General features: G+C 36.6%; 1 protein-coding gene across 1 annotated transcript; it reads right to left on the bottom strand.

The window, feature by feature from the left end:
- Positions 1-79: 79 nt before the first annotated feature.
- Positions 80-21,476, bottom strand: DGCR8 (DGCR8 microprocessor complex subunit). The gene is made up of 14 exons (XM_082773812.1): positions 21,447-21,476; positions 15,579-16,588; positions 14,972-15,134; positions 13,355-13,497; positions 12,351-12,633; positions 10,559-10,756; positions 9,241-9,342; positions 8,255-8,353; positions 6,962-7,044; positions 5,733-5,833; positions 5,174-5,280; positions 4,834-4,961; positions 4,297-4,410; positions 80-3,909 (listed from the first exon to the last, which is right to left on the bottom strand). Exons 2-14 carry the CDS (start codon positions 16,299-16,301, stop codon positions 3,826-3,828), a joined length of 2,328 nt encoding a protein of 775 aa, XP_082629938.1. The 5' UTR covers positions 16,302-16,588; positions 21,447-21,476; the 3' UTR covers positions 80-3,825.
- Positions 21,477-21,810: the final 334 nt, after the last annotated feature.

Raw genomic sequence — 21,810 nt, 5'->3', positions numbered from 1 at the left:
ATATCTACAGGAAGCAAAGGATCAAAGTTCCTTTTTCTAAATGTGCTTAAGTTATCACAATACTGATCACACTGCAGCATTTTATAATATCAAACTTTATTGCTCAAAACTAATTGTCTGAAAAATACACATGTAGTACTCAAAGACCAAACACATAGGCTTATATGATTGTGCAGAAAAAAAAGCAAGCAGAGGCTCAGTGAAAATGAGGCTTTATAGTTGTACCAATTTAGCACTGGCATCAAGCAACTGCACCCAATACAATTCATACAGCAACCATTGTTACCTACTTGGGCAATAAGATTGATTTTTTTCCCACTTTCCCATCTCAGATACACATCAGAATACTGTAACTGAACATTTTATTTGGTTAAGAACAGCATGGCTTCTTGCACTTCACGTTTCTTCCTGCGGAAAGTTAGGCAGCTATCACTTCCTGAATTTTACTCTAGAACTAAAGTACAGTCTAGAGAATTAATAAGATATAATCATGCTTTTAAATGTTACAAATGTATTTGTATAAAGCCTAACAGCATCACAGGGAAGTGGAAGTTTACATACAACAATTAATTTTATGCATAACAGTCTTCCCAAATATCTGAGTACCCAACTACTTTGTCAGTTTTGTTTAATAAATATGTAAGAAAAAGCTGAATTACTGGTGTTTAAATAGGTAGCATCTGACTATTCACTGGAAGTCACAGTAAGTTTTCCATCAGTACCATAAAGATTTGAATGCACACTAATTTAACCCTTAAAGTCAATATACCACACTTTTGTCAAAAAGCACATAATATGCAAAGCACAACTGTAACTCCCAAAGGATGGAACAGTTCTTAAAAATACACTCCATCCCTATAAAAATACCCATCCTCCTCTGTATATAGAAGGGATAAAGAACAAATGTCAGTGACAAAAGCAGCAGCTGTTTTTATGCATTCATATAATCAAGATCTAAACCCTTACAGCCGATTACCTAGAAAACACACAAGAGTTACAAGACAAATTTAGGATACATCTTGAATCACACTGTAAGTGTTCATGCAGAAGCTGAAGTTAATGCAATGATCTATCCTCTATCACAGCAGCTCGTGCTTATGTGCAAATGCAAGACTGTTACAATCCAAACAATAGTAAACATTAAAACACAAGAATACTTCACAATGACAATAAACAGCAGTTAAGTTGTTTGTTCCAGCAGTTATTGCGCTATTTTCTGGACATCTCTCCAGTTAAAGGCTGCAGCAAGGTCTAATACCATCTTTTTTGTTTGTTTTTGTTTAGAATGCATAATATATCTTCTAGGCTTTGGTTCACAATGAAATCTCTGGATGTTTTTATTAAGGGCAATGGTCACATTGTGATTCTGATAGTGGCAGACTGAGGTAATACAGCAATCCTCTTAAAAATAATGAAATCAAATTTTTAAGTGAGGCATCTATGTATATTCTGCAGGTAATCTGCAAAAACACTGACATTCTGATTTCAGAAAAATAAAGGATCTACAAGGGTGATTTGTCTTTTACAGTGCTGTCCAAGTAAAGTTTTTTTCTGCTGAAAACATAAGCTGAAGTAAACCCTACCTAACGCAGTAATACATTTAGGCATAGAAGATATAAGCCCTGTCTTTATGAAAAAAATTAAAAAGAGACAAACAGTAATCACTGCTTGTCACTACTGCACCAATATTATACACCTTTCTTAAAAGATGGAAATTTATTAAAGCTATACTAAATTAAAAAAAAAAAGCAGAGGCATTTTTTTTTGTAGATAGGCCACTTCTTTAAATAATATTTTATGTATAGTCTTCCAAGTCTTCCAACTACCCGTATCCTGCTATAACAGGATTACAATTTGCAGAACTGAAAAGCTAAATATAATAAGGAACAGTGGGAGAATTCATATTTGCAGAGACCTTTGAGCATATCATTCAAATAGAAATGGGTAAGATTCCAGGACTCCCATTTAATCTCAAGCATTATATGCAACGTAAGCTTGAGATAAAAATCAAAATCCATGTATTTCCAAAATAACAGGTATAATGATCTTAAAGGAGGTGTAGACAATACTGATGCCAATATTGTTAAAATCCAGTAGGCACAAAATTCATTATACTGCAGCACTCTATATGTAACATGGTATTAAACAATAAAATAGTAATAATAATAAAAAAACACAACAACAAACTAAGAACATTCCCTTTCTCCCCTCCCTACCCCAAGCCCCCAGACCACTGTCCAGGTAAGTACCAGGAGCTGCAGCAATTAAAAACTGACCTCTTTGACTCCTACAGGAGTGTAAAATATACCAGTACAACTCTTGGGTAAATCATTGAAGCCCTACCACCAGCTTGGTTTTTATTCTCTTCTTTTATAACAGACCAAAGAACCCACAAAAATGGTTCTAAGAGAAGACTTACTGCAATCACCCAGTAAACAACACCAAATGAAGAAAAAAAAACTCATAAAGCAGTGCTTTCACTACAGCCAAAACTATTTCTTCTGTGCTTAATGTAATAAAGCCTCAGATGACATAGTGAGTACTGCCTGTTTTCTAAGATTGTATTTTATAGTAGTTGCATATTTGTGATTTTCCTATTTACCAGTAAAACTTGTTATGGTCTCATTCTACTCATTACTCTATGTCATATTCCAAATCTACATTCTAATTTTCATTGCAGAAGTTACATTTTTCTTCAAAAACTAAAAATGTAATTAAAAAAGTAAAAACAAAGCTTTTTAAAAAAACTAAATTGCTGCAGTTATTTAATATTTCTTGTAGTTGCTGTTATTATTCCTAATTTTTTCTTTTATTTTTTTTTATTTTATGGTGCAAATTAAGACTTAAGTCAGGTGTATTCTGACTCCAATGAAATGAGAAACTTTTTATTGCTGGGAGAAGGGAGTGGAACATGTTTAAACACCATACTGGCAAAATATTTTCAGACTGCCAACCATGTTCGATTACATTTTGGCTCCAAGCTTTGAAAACAGTCTTTCAAATTGCAGTTTTCATTTAAATCTAATAAGTAGAGCCTTATTTTTCCCCTTTCAACTGATCTGTAAACTAACATAGGCTCTTTTCAGTTAACATAAACCCCAATGATTTTGAATATCCAGCCTGTTGCTCTTAACACTACCAGGTATACTTGTTCTTTTCAAGTAGTAAAAAATATCTGCATACTGTGATCTTGAATAACTAAGCCTGGCAGGAGACGAAATAACAGAACAAAACAAAATAAACAGCATTACTGGCCTAATCCTATGGCATTAGGAACATTGCTCATCATTTTCATGTATTTGTCACCAAAGTGTCTTATCAGTGCATATTATTATGTGCTGAAATGCAACAAAACTTTTCACAAAAATAGTTTTAGGCATGTTCATACAAGAAGATGTACATATATTTCTTTTATATATACATATATATGTATGTGTGTGTGTATATATATATAGTATCAGCTTTAACCTGTACATAGAAATTCTGAATTTCATCCTTAAAACACATCCATTTCAAACATAGATGGTTTTCAAGGAAAAAGTGCTTGCTTGAATTTATCCTGTGTGAACATGCCTGTCCTCTGTGCATTTGCCCAAGTAGAGATCTTTGTGATCAATCCTTTAAACATACATATCTCAGAGGTATAAAAAAAAGAAAAAAGGAAAAAGTAATATTGCCCTGATGATGCAAAAAGAACAATGCATAACTGAAGCAGCTTGGATTTTAAAAGTTATCTTGCATTCTGCAGCAAACAGATTTTTAAATAGTTGTTGAAAATCTAGTTCCTCCATTTGTGTTATTGCTCCCCACTCGTAAATTTTTTCATTATACATCAACAGTACACAGAGGTTCACTACCAGGCTGAGCCGATTCTACTATTGTCATCTTGGGTTTCTTTCGTGTTTCCTCCTAAAAAAAAAAGACATAAAACAAAGCCCACCACAGAGTCACATCAACAATATAATAACAAAAAGCACTTTTAAAATGTTGCACAACATTAGCCAAATTTGCATTTGTCTCTGTGAATAGCTAACTTGTTCTAATGTTAAAAACCATTTTATTGAAGTAAAATTAGGTCGTAAGCCCACCTCAAATAGAGGATGAAAATCTCTCTAAAAGCATTCCTCCAAAAATAATAAAAACACTACAAAAATCGAGTTTTGAGCAACTTTTCTTATCTGAGATACTGTAAAAAACAAGCAAAAATTCTACAAACAAGTGGTAAGTCTTACCTGTGGCATTCATCTTGTTTGTACGTAAGTTTTAAAAAAGAGTAAAATAAGAGCTTATACTCACTCTTTCTTGTGCCAATTTTTTCATTTCTTCCTGTAACTTGTTTAGGATGTGCAGATTTGGCTTGTTCTTTTTGGCATACTGCTGAAGCTCTATCACACTTTTATCGGATGTCTCCTATTCAACAGAACCATAAGCAACAACAGATGAGCTTTTAAATATATAAACATATAAAAGAAGTTTTATGTAAGAAGTTCTCTCTGATATTAATATTTCTTTAAGCAATAACATAGATTTACATGAATTACTTACACATTAAATAGGTTTTATATTTTCAGTCTAGAAAATACAACATTAACAGAATTATCAATGAAAGCACTCATTTTATGTTTTAGCAATAGCAAGATACGAGAACCAATTCAGAAGAATTGAGAATCGCTCATCAAACGTATGCTGCCTTTACCATGGCAGGGAGCAACAGGATTATGTTGAAATAAGATACCATTGAAGCTTTGCTGTAATTAAAAACAAAATCCACAAGTATACAAAAGCAACAATACAATCACAAGGTAGGTTACAATCAAAGAAAATAATCTTCACCTGTTTAACCATCTTGCTACTCTCTCTACCATACATACGCAAAAGAGAGCCCCAATTTTTCACATGTGGATGCAGCAGTTGAAGGATTTTCTGTGAAGCTAGTTGTTTCCCCACTCTTTTATTTTTGCCTGTAAAAGTAATCATGAAAATGTGTCACATCAGCACTTCAAGGACTTAGATAAACACCGATGTTTACTTGTGTCATTCAAAACTGAGATACCAGAAAAAGAGTAGAAAAAGCATATAACATGCTAGGTAACTGAACAAGTACCTGCAAAATGGACAAAAGAGAACAGGAGAAAAGGAAGATATTGGAGGCCATACTAAATACTGTACTTACACCAGCCTCGCACCGTGTGCTTGCCACAAGTCATGACATATTCACTCTTCTGATTTTTACCAGGAATCACTTCAAATTTTATGGATGTGTCACCCATTCCATGATTTCTTAAGCACAAACAAAAATCAATATCATACGCTAAGTACAATTACAAATAACTGAACTAGTTACAGTTATCTCTGTCAATAATTGCTGTAGCATTAGATACAGTAATAACAAATTAAGATATCAATGAATCGGTAGTTATTTCTTAGATCAGTAACTTGAATGAAGAGGCAACCACGTATAAAGGAATAACAAATACATTCACATCTTCCACAATTAAATCCTAGTCTCAGAAGCAAAACCAGCAAATATAAATTCAAGGAAGATACAATATTAATAAGATAGCTAATATGGACTGAACTGGTTAAGTGAGTGAAGTAAGCTTGTTGTGCCAGCCCGCAAGTGTCCTTAATTCACTAAGGAAAATTGTGGGTAGCAGCATCCAAGCAAACAATGTGCCCTGACCCAAAGCACTTGAACACAACAGAATTTGTTCCTCATGCTGCAGCCTTACCTTTTAAGGCACTCATGGAGAATCTGATATGGAGACAAAAGTCCAGCTTTGCTGGTCAGTTCATATACCCGTGAGTCCTCAATACTGATATGGTTAAAATACTACAAAGGAGTTAAAAAAGGGTTATTGAATTTTTACAGGCACAAAATTTTAATATTGTTCTAAATCCTTATCTTTCCCATATAGCTTTCAGCAGAGTAACAGAATCTGTTTAATAACTATTTTCAAATGCATAGTGGACATCTTTACCCATGTCATTAAGATTGCCATTCCTAATCATATGTTTGCAGACTTTTTTTTCTAAATCAACTCCAATTTTACATTAGAAAATCAGTTTTAGTATGTTTTTAAATCATCCTTCCCTGAGGAAGAAGTTATTTATCTCCTTTTGAAATTCTACTTACCAAAATGATGTTTTAATAGAAGAAAATATAACAGCTATTGGAAGGTTTTGTTTTCCATTTAAAAAAAAATGAAAAAAAATCTGTTTTCTTCATGACCATTTCAATATTACAAGGCATGCACTACAGTTTTAATTTAAAGCAAGCATAAAACCAACTCATTTTCTGTATAGCCTGCTTTTTAAAAGAACATTCCTTTCAGGCTTATCACCGCTTTTTCCTTTCCTGTTGGTCTACAGTACGCTGAATTGAAGGTTAACATATCACAGATGAACTAGCTATTTAATACATCCAATACCTGAAAACACAGCACACACTGTCCACTTCAAGAAACTATTCCTTTGAATTTTCTCAAATGTCACTGCTCAAAGTCAGAAACACGAGCTGTCTCATCTAGCAGTAAGAGCTTTCACAGCTAAATGAAGAAGTTTCAGAAGCCATGGCACATTTAATTCTTACTTGGTCTTCTAAGATGATCACACAAAATCAGAGAGCATGTAGCTCTGAAATTTTCAAAGCCATAATTCAGAAAGCCAGGATAGTACAGGCCATCTAGTGTGCTAGAACATTTCAGGTCTTCAGCAAGTGATCTTATATTTCAACAAGGGGCTAGCTCTCTTCATCAAAACAAATTTTCTGGTCACCTCCCATAGTAAAAATGTATTTTCATTGTCATAGGTCTTGTTATAAATAAAAAATTTCACATTTCTATCTGACTGAGAAAGCAAAGTTATGGATTTTCAACAAAGTTTCTCACACTAAAGGTGTAATGTTTTTAAAAACAGAGACTCCAATAACCACATTCATCAGGTAAGAAGAGGTCAGTACCTCAAGTTCTTCACTGTCTTTGGGCTTCTCCTCAGAGGTCTGTTTAACAAAGTCAGGAATAAGGATTTCCAGTGTAGCTCGAGCTGCAGAAAATGATTTAATGTCTCAATTACCTTTATTTTAAACAATGATTGTAAACAACAGCAGCAGAATGAAACACTCTTTAGGCAAGCCTCACATCTCTCCTAGAAATCACCACCTATCTTAGAAAAAAACTTAACAGGTAAAATGAGCAACTTCTTACCACAACAAGTATATTCACTTGAACAACTATATCGTTTTTTCTTAAAAAAGTGTAAATTGATATAATGAAAAACTTACAACTATTAAACTGTACCTAAGAAAAAACTGCTTTTTGCAAATGCATGAAAAACAGGGGGGGAAAGTCTCACATCAAGTAATGTATCCTTGGAAAGAAAAATTAAAGGCATGTTATCACCCCGTAGTAGTTACAGCAGAATCCTACAATTGTACCACTAGAGCAGTCAGTTTGCCTAAATGATCACAATGAAATTTCTTTTTTCATGCACAAAAAGTTGTGTGCTGTATTTTGATGTTTTAGCTATGCTGACAAATTTCACAAAAGCTCCAAGTACCACACATATATTATAGATCTCTAAATTTTATAAAGTTATTTTTTCTTGACCTCTGAGCTAAACACATTCCAATCTGGAGATCAGGAAGAAGTTCTAATGTGCAAGACACGTGCTCATCTAGGTATTCATTACATACACATTAATTACAGAGTTAAATGGTTAGAACTGTGACTAATTAGATTTAAACCATTAATGGTGAGAGTTACTTGCAAATCAGTATAAACAACATATTTCAGTGTAATTGTTTTATTATCAGAAAGAGCTCCAAACCAACCAACCACTTGAAGGTTTTTTTTTTATTATTTGTTTTTGTTCTTAAAAGAGGGCAAACACTTAAAATTTGCTAAAAATCCATGAGTCAGGTGTTTGTATAGCAGACAACAGTATAAAGAAAACACATACTCATTGGTCTGATAATTAGAAACAGATGTGATTACAGCTAATCAGTATAAATCAGTAGTTTATACATAAATTAACTTCTAAAGATTCTCGATGGTTTTCTCTCCCAGTGAACTGTTGAACCTTGGAATGGCAAAAGTCTCTACAACAGTATTTCTTTTAATAAGAAGACATGAATGGACGTGTAGCTGTTAGCAAAATTACTCCTACTTACTATTGCAAATATGTCATCTTCAAAGCAGAAATGAGAACAGATAAACAATTCACCAGTTGGTATTAAGAAAGAAAAGTATATTACCAGCTTTATTCTTGGCAAGTTTTTTGCTGCTGGCAGTTCCTGCCCCATAAGTTACTCCATCAATAATCACTGAGGCTCCAAAAGGCTCACTTGGGTTCTCTGAAAATGAAGGATGAGCAAAACTGAAAGCTTTTCAGGACTCCCAATGCAAAGACAGTCGTGAACATGAAATATCACCGTTGTCAAGATTTGTTTTCTTTCATTTCAATAGGGAGGAATATTGTTTACTCTTCAGAGCAACTGAAGCATATGAAAACTTAAAGAGTTTCCCAGTAACAGAGACCTACCACCATGTACATCATTCTTCCAAATGAGGAAATTCTATGTTTTAAAAGATCATTTAAAATCTGCCAGAATTTAAATGTTAATTCCAAAGTGGTTTTTTTTGTTTGTTTGTTTTTTCTTCTTTTTTTCCCACCACTAGCTCAGTGTAAATGCAAGAGCTATACATTGTGGTATTAAAAACTCAATTACATTATGAACACACAAGAAAAATGTAACTGAAAAATTATAGCTTCCACTCTAAACTAAGGCACCTGACTTTATTTCTTGGATACAAATATATAATTCCTCATATATTTAACATCAATTCATACATATACAAGTTGCTTAGGATGACTGGATTTATTACGAACCTCCATGGCATAACAATAATCATAACATACAATAACATGTACTTTTTTTTTTTTAACTCTACATATCTAAAATAAAGTTTAGATGCAAGTAAGTTACTCTAATCCAGAATCGCTTAGTCATATTTTTCTAAGCAAAAACCCATACGCATATTTTAAAACATAAGAGGCCCATATCCATGTTTGAGATATACAGAAAGCATTTCCTAGCTAGAATTTGGCTCACTGTAGACTTTCAATACACTCCCAAGGAAAACTGTCCATTGATTGAATTTATTTTACTATTAAGATATTCAAGCACGAGAGAAGCTTTTCAAAACAGCATTGTGGTCAATAAAAACTTAACAGACTTACCACATTCAAAGAAATTGTAAACAGGGCGAACCTTTAGGACTCGTTGCATATATTCATGCAGTATGCAAACTTCAGACTTCCCATTGGGATTAATGACAAATTCTACAAAAAAAAAAAAAAGGGGGGGGGGGGAAACAACAATTAGTTTCAGTCTTGAAAAAGAAAATTACTACTACAAACTAATAAATAAATAAATTGCAAACTGCAAGGGAGAAGTGCCTGCTCATTTCCCTACATACACGTATCACCTTAAAGTATGTACACTGGAAATGACAAGTATTTGGCAAACTAATTTTTAAGGTGGTATTTTGAATGAGTTCATCTATATTTTAATGTACTGCATGCAACACTAGCATTACATGGTCAGCAATATGTTTTTTTTTTGTTGTTGTTTTGTTTGTTTGTTTTTTTTAACTAGTCTGTATAGCAATACTTTATAGTACTTTAACAACCGCTGGTAACTTAAATCTTGTGAGGGAAAAATCACTGACTTCAGAACATGTAAGTAAATGCTGACAATTAATATGTACAATAGAAGTTAGACAAATTCTTAGAATTCTCTTTTGCAGCCATCATAGAATTAAAATGAGTTTTAAGAAAACCTGTAATAAATAGTATGCATTATGGTCCATGTTTAAAAACATAAAGAAGAGTTCTCACCTTTTAGCTCAAGCTTAGTTTTTGTTGACAAAACACTTGAGTTTTACATGTGTTTCCTTACTCAGTTTAGAAAAAATAAATACACCAGATCATCCTTTAAGTACTACTTTTATACCGGATGTTTTTTCACACCATGGGAAAACATAATATAAATAGTATAAATAGATATTGATATGTAGAAACTTTTTTTTTTTAATAATAGTTAACAAAGCAAAATAAATAAAAAAAAAAAACAAGCAACTCTCAATGAATAATCAGATTAAATTTCAACTGCATCTCCCTGTAACAGGGAATGGTTACTTTTTATTTTATAGGTTTTAATTTGGAACAATCTGAGACTTTTAACCAGTCCCTAATTTGGGATTGATTAGAACTGGTATAGAACTGAAAAGACAGCAGCAACCAGAGATCGGGTAGGACAGTGTTCAATAACCATCAATATTAACAAATAGCTGAAGTTAGTAACCAGCTATCAGGACTGAAGCCTTAAATAAAAATTTTGATAGCATTTTTCCTTTAATTTTTTATATGATGGAACCAAGGATGCAAAATTCTGAAACAAGAAACAAATAGATTCATTACAGATTTTTTTTTTCCCAAGTCAAGCTTGGAACTGCCTTTCACATCAAACATTTGAACTCTAGGTAGATTAACTAACCTTTCTTTGTAGGTGCATCTTGCACAGACAAGGTAATGAGTTTCTGATTGGCAGGCAGAATAGGCCGCTCAGATTCTGCCTGCTTCCGCTTCATTTCACGATTGAATTGCCGTCTCTCAGCCCAGGTTCTGAATTTTTTTACGGTAACTTGTTCAAAGTCAAAACGTTTCTCAAGATAGTGTCTAAAATCTTCCAGATCTAAGAAACACATGCGAGTTACTCTCTATACTTGACCACTGAACAAGGAATAAATTCACTATTTCCACTGTTTTAAATACATAATTATTGGTTTTAGTCTAGGAGCAAGAATAGTAGCTTTAGTTCACAAGGTTAAGATACTATTTTACACTAACGAAGTAAACTACAAGTTCCCTCATTACTGTATCAAATGCACAATGTTTGTGCAAACTGGAAAACAAACAAAAACAGCTATGTTTTTTCTGTCACCAGAAGATTTTCCCCATGTAACACCCAGTATATTATCCAACAAAATACTGCTAATAGTTCTACATCATCACTTATCCACCTTCTCATTACCTGAAGCAAGGTATCCACTAAATAACAGTAGTTTGCTACTAACCTCAGTTTCCTGAAGCCAATACTGACTATTGCTGCCTATTTATTCAACTGTGAATCATGGAATGCTATATAATGATACTCTGTGAGCTCCATGAGTATTGTGCTGGCTTCTAAATAAAATTTAACACATTCATTTTTATGTAAAGAGTAGTAAAAGACAATCCTCCACTGGAGTGTACCTACTCCTTTCTAGGACATTTCTGCAGATCTAAGCAGCAAAAATAAGATAGAGTAGCATTCCAAGATGTTAATGAACAAAAAAAAAGCTGGTGACATTGTCTCCTTCCACAAGGAATTACAAATGCAAGTTATGCTTATATTTTACCACTCACATTTTCAGTAATATAGAACAGATCCCATTTAAGGAGAGAGGTAAGTGTGTGTTCACTAGTTTTAGTTTTGCTACTAGGTATTGATGATTTATTAGACTTTTAAAGTCTTTTGACATGGTTTTTGGAATCAACAGGACACATGTAATGCCATGTTTTGTGTTTCTGAATACAACAAACACATTCCATACCAGTATTGTAAGCAGCACTAATTGACGTGGGTGGTATTTTCAGGTACATAGTTGTAAATGGCACACAAGCGTTCTGTCCAAGTTCCTCTCTAAGTCTGGCAGCGAAGGTAGCATGAATTCTTTTAGACAGTTTTTTGAATAAAACCTATTAGACTTGCATAAGTAACATACTGAAGCATCAAAGCCCTTGTCTGAATGCAACTTTATTTGTGTAACTTAGTCTGTGCAAACAAGCAAAACGTATCATTTATCTTAAGAGACTATATTGAAAAAAGGTAAAATTCAGCCAATGCAAACACTGTATAGAAAATCTTCTTCATGCAAAACAAACATACTTCACAGCACTAATTTATATGTACAGATTGATGTAACTGATTCTTAGACTGAGATACAAGTTCACAGGTCTGCATCACCCAAATTTTCCATGGTATTGTGTAAAACTTGCATATAGACCCTCAGAAGTCTTCAGCAGAAATTCCCAGCATGTGTTTCCACTTATTACAATCAAAATTGATTCGTAAAACTGGATCTACTTTTCTAAATCTCTGCATAAGAAAAAACTATGGAAAGACAACTTACCACTTGCTCACAGGTAACATAGTATGCCGTTGTCAAGTCAGGAATAAAGCACAAGTGTCCCAAATGCCATTACCCCAACACCAGCCCAGAAGAGAGTCCACTTCCTATACATACCTACAGATTCATCTTTACACACTTCAACTTTGGCCTTAACTTGTCCCAAGGCTCCTTGTGCTGCATCTCCCCCTGAGGGGTCTTTGTCATCTAAAGGCCCAGAATCAGCAGCAGTGGAATCTGGTTCTTCTGTTTGGCAGTCCAGTTCTGAAGATTTATCTATGTGCTTTATGGGTGATACTTCCCCATTTGGGGTTATGTCATTATTTTGTTCCCTTTCCTCATTTTCCTTCATTTTTTTATAATGCAAGCAGGGAATGCTACTAAGGGGAGGATCATGTTTCTGCAAATGTAAAATAACACAGGTTTCAGTACCTCAGGACGATCAAAAGCAAAACCAAAACTCAAAACCAGAAAACACAATCAAGATTGAAGCTAATTTTAGTAAGTCTAAGCTGAAGCTGCTCTTTAGTTAGCAATTTTATCCTAGGCAAGACCGTAGCATGCCTATTACTGTGGTTTCTTGGCACTGTGAAACACTGACAGTAACCTTCAAAGCATGTTTCCCATTTTAAGTCTAAACTATGTTCTGCTCAATTACAAGCAAATACTACATGCTTTCATAAAATCCATTGACCTTTCTTGGTGTTTAAGTCTATGATATTAAATCAACTCTCTGCAGATTCCTTTGGTGTATGAAAATCACGTGCCTGCTTCTGTACAGATAGACCATGAAACACATCTCAGGCTTATTTTCTGGCTACAAATAAACAATCTGAACATATTTCATAGTGGAATAAAAACAACATTTTGCAACCATATTCTAGAACAAAGATGGCACAAAATAAGATCATCTCATTCACTTTAACTGCTCCAGCTCATTGCAAAAAATGGAAAACCAAACCACCATAGGAAAGATCATACTTTAGAAACAGAGTTTATTTTTGAAGTACCATAATTCTCACACTGGAAGCAAGCCTGCCAAAGCAGAAAAATATTCAACTGTTTACAAGAACACGCCTCATTTTTAAAATCTTGGTACGTAAGTAATTGACAGTTCTTACCCTTATGCTTCCTGTTCCCAAGAAATAAGGTCTAGACCAGGTGACAACTCTAGATTCTCTGTGCAGATATACAGGAATGCCTGAGTTATGGAATGTCATGATCCATCCATCTGGCAAAGGTTCTGTAGGAGGGCGGCCACGACCTTTAAAGCAAAGAATAACTTTAGACTTGAATAGACAGCTTAGAAGAACAGAAAAATAAGCAAGGTTTTCCTTTTTATTGCTTTCTCTATCTCAAAGTATAAAATGACATTGAAACAAGAATAAAAAAGTTTTGTAGAAAGATTTTGTTTTGCTTTAATAAGAAGGTATATACTTCTAGCCCACGTTAAATCCTGCCGAATTACATATTCCATTATATTTTCAAATGAAAAGCAGTAGCAGCACTGATTTTTTACACAGACTGATTTGTTCATTTCACCAGTGAACTTCCACCTCAGTCTTCTTTATATCAATATATCAACACAAGCACCAATACATTCAGTGGAAAAGCTGCACTTCCTTTTGAAACATCTTCAGTGTAATCTTCTACTTTTCTCAAACACTCAAGGGATAGGTGGCTAACTCCTATTTCAGCATCTCAATACTCTATTTCAATGCAGCTTTTTCTTTGATAGCTGCAAAGAGCTATTTAAGAATCAGTTTGAAATATATATTTTTAAATATTTTTAACATAAGTACAATACCAATCAGAATGAAGTCTTCAAGCCTATATACTTAAATATCTTAGCCATCAAAAATATTACTTTTTACATAAAACATGACTGAAATTTGGGTACAATAAGCCAATATGAGGACCCACACAGCAAAAGAAATAATACTGCAATAAAATGCTTATGCTCACATTCAAGGGAATACATGGTTTTACTCATTTTTACTCCAGAAATTAGAGAATGGTCACACTCCTTTCTACATCAGAAATCATGAGAACAGACTCCTCTTAGCAGAGAGCTTCCTGGCAATCCTGTATTAATACAAAGCTTTGGAGGGAAGAACCATTCTGTTTCTTATTTAAGAATACAGTGAAGCTGTAACACACTCCTCCCTGGAGCAGGTTCAAAGCTTAATTCTAATTCCAACTATTTTCAGTTACATTGTTCTGGACTGATTTGCATTCTCAGCTCTTTTCTATTACTAAGTTTGTAACACATGATGAACCTTGAAAAACTTAACTCACTGACTTTTGTAATTGTGCATGCAGTACTGGTTAGAACTAAGACTTCACATACAACAATTTCAGCAACAGAAATTATCTAACTGAAGTAGGAAGAATCCCACATCAGTTCTCACCTATTTCAGAGAGGAAAAAAAAAAAAAGATCCTTGTTCACCTCCTCAGTGCTGAACTAACATTCTTCCTAGTTTTCCACCCATCCATGCACCAAAACACATTCATGTTACATATAACATAGGAAGATAAGTACCATCCTGAAACATCAGCTTTACTCTATAGGAATATGAAAATTACATCCTACAGTAAGAAGCCTTCAAACAATAAAACTGTGTAACATATCCACTATCTGACCAGAATTACTATCCTAAACTTTGCTTGTGTATTTTTGTTCTGCATACATAAGCCACACAAAGATTTACAGGTAATTAAAGAACATTAACTTACTTTTAAGTACAGTTTTAATTTTGGTCATCATTGGCTGCACGCTTGTTTCTCCATCAGACTGGTGATCGCTTTCACCACCATATTTCTCGTTTTCTAGTCTCCTTGTTTTGGGTGCACGAAGACCCTCTTCCAGTAGAGCATCCACATCATTATCAAAGTCATCCTGAAAGAAATGTCATCAGATACTATCCTCCTGGGGCCTACTAACTTCCCTTTCCCCTCGAAAAGAAAAGATATACGTTATCTCTACGTTATTCCATACAGAGAGAAACTAGACATTTCCAATGATCCCAGTAAAGACTGAAAAACAAGAAAATAAGTTTTCATAAGTGAGTATTAGCATTTTTTCACAATAAAGTGATCTGCAATTGCATAAGAAGCCTTTTTAATGTTATTTTAAAACACCATTATAGAAGACACCACACAACTCAAATATTTTATCAAGATAATTTAAAAAGTTTTGGCAAAGTTCTGTTCTTTGAGAATTTTGCATTTCTACTCAAGAAGTGCATATTTTTAGAAGAGGATATCTCCAGTGAGTACCTTTGCATGTATTTTTCTAGCTACCTGGAACCCTCTTGCCCATCAAAGATGTGCATTTACTTACCTCATATGAGTAATTCAAGGTTTCTTCATCCACTTTATCCCTTTGAACGATTGCTTTAGATGTGAACCCTCCGCCTTCTTCATCTATTTCCATCAAGTTGTCCGTAAAATCTTCTAGCTCATCCAGAACTGCATATTCTACTCTCTTTTCCTGATCAACATCATTTTCATCATCCTTCTTGTCATCGTTTTCACCCCCTATTCCTACAGCTTTCCCATTACTACCACCAAAAGGACAAACATGCAAATCCCCATTGACATTATTAATACCAAAATCTGCATCTGCCTTATAATCCTGCTCAATTCCAGTGTAAAGAACTTTCCTATCTTTACTTTTGCAGCTTTCTGTAAAGCTAACGCTAATCTTTACATCTTTAAGCAACTTAAGATCTGGGGTGAACTTTCGAACTGAAGGTGCATGACGAGCAGTTCTTGGGCTTTGGTCACTATTGTTAGGGTCTATTATAAGACGACTTTTGTAGCAGGCAGATCCCTTTGTGAGAAGCTGAGTTCTGCAGATACTGTGCGTGTCCCCAGCAGGGGTATCTGACTGTCCATCACCACCAGAGCCAACGTCCATTACCTCTGCGTCACTGGACGTTTGCAGGGGAGGTGGTGGAGGCTGTTCGTTAGGCGGCAGAGGTGGGGGACAAGTGTGATTCTCCACATTCATTTCTCTTGCAGGTTCTTTAGGGAGGGGTGGTACATTTTCATATTTCTCCATTTTTAAAACTGCAAAACTACTGTTTAAAAAAGAAACAATGCTTTAAATAAATGTTTATATCTATATTCCTAACATGCATAAGTCCATCAAGATTGGTTTATCATGTTCTATTCAATATGCAACACTGATGATTCAGTTAAGCTGACTACATTGTTCTTTTCATTAATGTAGACAGCTTTCAGAATCACTGTCTCAATTATTGGAAATCACAATGCATTCAGCTTAAATAGCTGAAGACTAAGACTGCATCTTCACTGGACAAACAAGTCTCCCTTTCTTCTTTCAACCTACAAGAAGAAAAAAAAAAAAGATATTTGTTACAAAAACAAAATGGAAACATTATCCCAGGCAAAAAAAAAAAAAAAAAAAAAAAGCAACTCCTTCCCATATTAATTTCAAGTAGAAAAAAGTAACATTTTCCAGTGGAAAAAAAAAAAAAAGCGGGGTATCTTGATACCATTCTGAATGAGGCTGAAATGAGGTTGTTTTTACAATTTTCAACTTTTTGATCTGTACGCCAGCACAAGAATGTGCTAACACAGAGTTGCCTGTATAAACTGTCGACCATCTCTGCTTGTTTAACAAGCGGGGCATTAAACATTGCTTTTGCAAGGGCCAGACTAAAAACCACGCGTTTTAAATAACGTGAGAATTCTCCTAAATAACTTGGTATTCAAGCCATACTTACCCACACAGCAGAAAGGATAATTAACATACTTTAAGACAATCCGAAAAACTGACAAGCTTTTAACATCTATGGTCTTGCAAGATGCATGGCTTTTTGAAACTTTAGGGTGTTTTTAAACCTTGCTTCAAGTTTTAACAGGATATCTCCTGACTTACTAGAAGTTCATGCAAAAACAATCTCTAGATGAGGAGATACGAAGCTTTTCATCCTCTACTCCGTACTGGAGTACATACATGGGAGTATATATTTGTTATATCTGAGGAATTTAGGCCTAGATACAGTGTTAAAATACAAATTAATTTTGGAAGGCATCTAGCAGCCAATGTTTTTTGTAACTCATCCTGGCAAAGACATTCAATTGTTTTAGGTTAGTTGCACGGTTTATTTTATTTTTTCTCTCTCCATTAAATGGGTTCCTTTTAAAATGGTTATGATGGATTCTTCAGTTAAAATTTAGTCATCTGTGCAGGACTATAAGCACATGAGAAAAGGAAGTGGACGTTTCATTGTCATTTCTTACCTGATATTTTGGTTTCTCCAAGTCCCCCTGAGCTACCCCAAACTGGGTTTAAATCTTCCTACCAGCTAGAAATAAACTAGTGTTGCTCTGCCTAAGACAACCGTCTGAAACTGCTCTGATCAAACCATTTCCAGGTAGCAGAGACGTTCTACCCGCCGTATAACATTTGAAAACAACCAGGCAGAACATCTGGGTTGTCATGAGGGACTTTGAAAAGCCAAATACAATTCTCCAGCGTATCTCTACACCAATCCAGACAGAACAAATTTCGACAGCAAAGTTCAAACACCAACTGGGGCAAGGCAGGAAGCTAGGTATCAACGGTTATGATAGGTTTGATTCAAATTCAACAGCATACAGAAGCCACCTACCTGGAAGCTGGAAGAAAGCAAAGCATACATGAGCTCAAACTCTTATTTTACTGATTTGGCAATAGAAGAGTTTTGCTGAGGCAGCAGAATGGGGGGGGCGGGGCGGGCATAATATACTCAAAATTGTGATACATTTACAACATTGAGCTTGATATGCATTGTAGACTTACTAAGGAAGAAGACTCCCTCTTGATAAAAGCTATAAAGCCCAACTTCTCCAATATAAAGATACTACCTTCTAGAATTAAAACAGCTCACTCACCAGTAAGACAGGCATTCTATGAATTTAAAACCATTCCATCCTAAAAGACGATCATACAATCACCATAGAAGTGACCAATTCTTTCTTTCAAAAGGTTCTGAAACACCTCATGTTGCACAGAATACCGGAAATATCCAGAAATATATTTATCTTTTCTAATATCTTTCCTCATCTTCAAATAAAAAAAAAAAAAAAAAAAAAAGCATGGCAAAGGACAAATTCATAGGTTTTCTCTATAATAATCCATTAGTGTCTTCATTGTTAACTCTGAATAAAGAGTCAAACATCACAGTAGAAGTTCAGCAAACCCTAGAAATTAAATACCTAAAAAATCTTAAAATTTTTTGAAGACTCTTGAAAAGAGTAAGCTGAAATAATATATACAAATGAAATCTTAAAGCTGGTGTTCTAGAATCTGACAGAGCTACCTTCCCACATGATCAATGAGCTACCTTGTCCAACCAGAAAAACTATCTGTGACCAGTCGTAAGACAGGACCATACATACAGTTTGCCCATCCCTGATACACATCCTACTCCTACTCTAAAGACTGTTTTGACACCACCAATGTCAAAACATGAGAAAATTATCTTTACCTACCTAGCTTGCTTTGGCAGTCCTCTCACACTGCACCTCTGCTCTGTGCAGAAAAGGTGTCTTGTTATTATATTCAAGCACTATTCACAACGCCCTTCCCTTCTTGTTGGCCTTGAAGCAATGAATAGCATACCGAATCACTGCCAGGGATTGTCTACCAGTCAGCACACACGCTGTGGCCAGAAGTAGTACTAGATCAAGATGGGTTTCAACTAGCGTTTGTATTCCTGGCCATAGAACTGCTGCATCCCTAGGGTAAGGTAACAGAGTCTGGCAGCTCTACAGTTACAACAGGCTACAATACCTTCCTCTAACCTAGAAAAAAAGATAAAACAAGCAAACAGGAAGAAGCAGAGTTAGACGGGTCTAATTCCTATCTACTTTCTTGCGAACTTATAGTATGTCTTTTATGTTGGAGACTAAAAAAAAAACAAAAAAAAAACACACAAACCAAACCAAAAAAGCCAACACCAGTAAGGATTTTCCCTCAGATATCAGGTGTTTTAAAAGAAAGTGAAAGGGGAGTAAAACACAAAAGGATGAGTTATATGAGCCTGAAGGTCAGAAACAGCCAAGTGGACCTCAGATAAGGCAACCAAACAACCAAGTCTGAGCACACTAGGTTACATAGCACTAGAACACCACAAAATAGCTCACCTATTTCCATGCTTAAGTAACTTGCTCTGAAAAAACACATTTTATTCTCCAAGGCTCTACTACATGCCATCAACTGTTTCCATAAGAAATCCTTAAAAAGATACGGGACGTTATGGCCAGCTACACCAGCTGGTACAACACACTGAAGCAGCTCTGGATGAAATGCAGGAAACATGAAGGCACAGCTGATGTTCTGCAGATCACCAATAAATGGAAATGTCACATTTTTTGATTACCTTACTTTTTATTTTTCTAGATCATTTGAAAAAGTTTTATAGCAAAACCAAACTCAAGGAAATAGATACATGGTCAATGTTTAAATGTTACAAAGCAAGGTGCTTAAGTCCCAGCAAAAGCAGTGCGCTGCAAATACTTGTCGTGGCTTGGTTGTGCTATAGTTGTTCTTCAAAAGCAGAAAGAAAAAAATAAAACCAGCCAACTTCTATGTTTAGTAAGTACCATGCCTATTCTCTCAATCCGTACAGACGGATCATAACAAAAAGCGCACAGGAAAAAGGACATCTCTGTTTTCAAAGAGAAAAACAGAACGTTAACATTTGTAACCAGCACTGCCCAAACCGGGAGGAACTCCCTGCTGCTGTGCTGTTCTGGGCAGTCCTATAAGCAACTTCAACAAAGAACACATGAATACCTGCAGCTGCTACCGGAACAAGGAACAGTGTATCACATCTTCTCTTCAAGAAGCAATTTTCTAAAGAAATTGGTTTCATTGTCAGAAACTGCTCACTTCACATTTAATGGACCCCAAAAAGAAGACCGGCTCTGAACAAACCCTCCTGATTTGCCACCCAAACATAAAAGCTTCATCCTCGTCCTCTGGCTCCAAATGGCAAGCCTGCAGAGCACAAGTTATAAGGCAATGACCACACTTAAAGATCTGCTCAGCTTTAACCTTTCTCAAAGCAATTCCTCACTCACAATCACTTTTTTTACATTATATCTTTTTTTTTTTTTTTTTTTTGCACATACAGCCAAAAATAAGTTTAATCTTATTAATTAGGAACTGTTAAAGAAAAACAAACTCAGGAAACTGAACTCTTTATTTCCAGCAAACCAGCATAGGAAGTATGAAAATCAAAATATTCAGTAAGCTCCTGCTACATATGAGAAGTCCTTTCTTCCTAATTATCAACTTCAGCATAGAAAAATTCTGAAGAAAACATCCATTTTGTGTAAGCCATCAATGTCGTTTAAGAGAAGTCAGTCTAGTGCCCAGTCATAACGATTGACGGCACATACAGCCAAGGCTAAAGAACTTCTGCAGTTTAACCCATTCCAGAACGAGCAGAGTACACAGGTTGGGAAAGGCACCGTCAGAAACAGCAGAGCAACTGCTGCTTTGATAGCTTAACAAATTTTCTGGCAGAGTTTAGACGGCTTCAATTAACTGTGTGAAAGAGGAAGGAATAAAAGTCTGAAATTCAGGGCTTAGGAAGAATAGGAAAAAAAAAAAAAAAAATCGTGTTATGAATGGCTTTAGCTGTAAAGAACAACAGAATTAAGAACTAAAATCCCCTCGCACCTTCTAAAAAAGCCACGTAGCAATCCAAGGAAGCTGCCCAGAAGAACCAGCGCGCTCTGTGCTCGCCCAGAATTTAACACAGGCTCACCCCAATGATCCCCGCAGCACGGGCCCACCCCCCCGCCCCTGCCCCCCTCACCCCCGCCCCGTCCAGCTGGGCGCAGCCCCTCGGCCCGGCAGGGCACGGAGAGCCACGGGAAGCGCCCGGCTCCCGAGGGCAGGAGCGAGCAGGAGAGAAAGCGGGGAGCAAAAGGGAGCAAAGTTAGTGGCGGGGCCGGAGCCGGGCAGAGGCCGCCCCAGGTGGCTGAGAAACGGCCCCCGCCGCGCAGCGCCCCGCGAGGCCCCGCCGCCGCCCGCCCTCAGGGTCCCGGCGCCTCAGGAGGCGGCCGAGCAGCGGCCGGGCCGGGGGGAGGCGAGCAGGAAGCGAGGCAGCGCCTCGGGCGCCACCCGCCCGCGGAGAGCGGCCCGGCGGGCACCAACGGGGTCCCGCCCGCCGCCCGCACCCACCTGGGCCATGCCGGGACGGGCCGAGGGGAAGGGGGGGGTGGGAGGGCGCCGAGCAGCGGCCGCCTCACGGAAGCCGCCCCCCGCGCCGCGCCGTCGCCGCCGCCATCTTTAAACGCCTGCTCCCAGCGGCTCCGCTCCGCGCAGGCAGGGCTCGGCGCGCGGCGAGCCAATCGCGTTGCCGCTCTCATGCGTGACGGGTTTGAAATGGTAGCGCCAATTGGGGGAGCGCCGGGCACGTTAAGTAGGTCGGCCAATAGCGAGGCGGAGGGAATACGCACTCACGGTATCAGACCAATGGGAGGGAGGCGAGGGCGGGCCGAGGCGGAGGGCGGGTTCCTTTGTCCGGGCCCGGGAAGGGCCGGCC

This window comes from Aythya marila (assembly GCF_965140915.1).
Source record: "Aythya marila genome assembly, chromosome: 17".
In the NCBI taxonomy this organism is placed as follows: Eukaryota; Metazoa; Chordata; class Aves; order Anseriformes; family Anatidae; genus Aythya; species Aythya marila.
The sequence above is the reverse complement of the archived record's forward strand: the minus strand, read 5'-3'. Positions and strand labels throughout refer to the sequence as shown.

What these genes read in the sequence shown, in the direction of transcription:
- DGCR8 (XM_082773812.1), bottom strand. Translation starts at nt 16,301, where the DNA reads ATGGAGAAATATGAAAATGTACCACCCCTCCCTAAAGAACCTGCAAGA. An exon ending in GTGTAAAGATGAATCTGTAG is followed by an intron (nt 10,757 to 12,350) that starts GTATGTATAGGA and finishes TGTGTTTCTTAG; the next exon opens with ATCTGGAAGATTTTAGACAC. An exon ending in AAGACAGTGAAGAACTTGAG is followed by an intron (nt 5,834 to 6,961) that starts GTACTGACCTCT and finishes ACTCCTTTGTAG; the next exon opens with TATTTTAACCATATCAGTAT.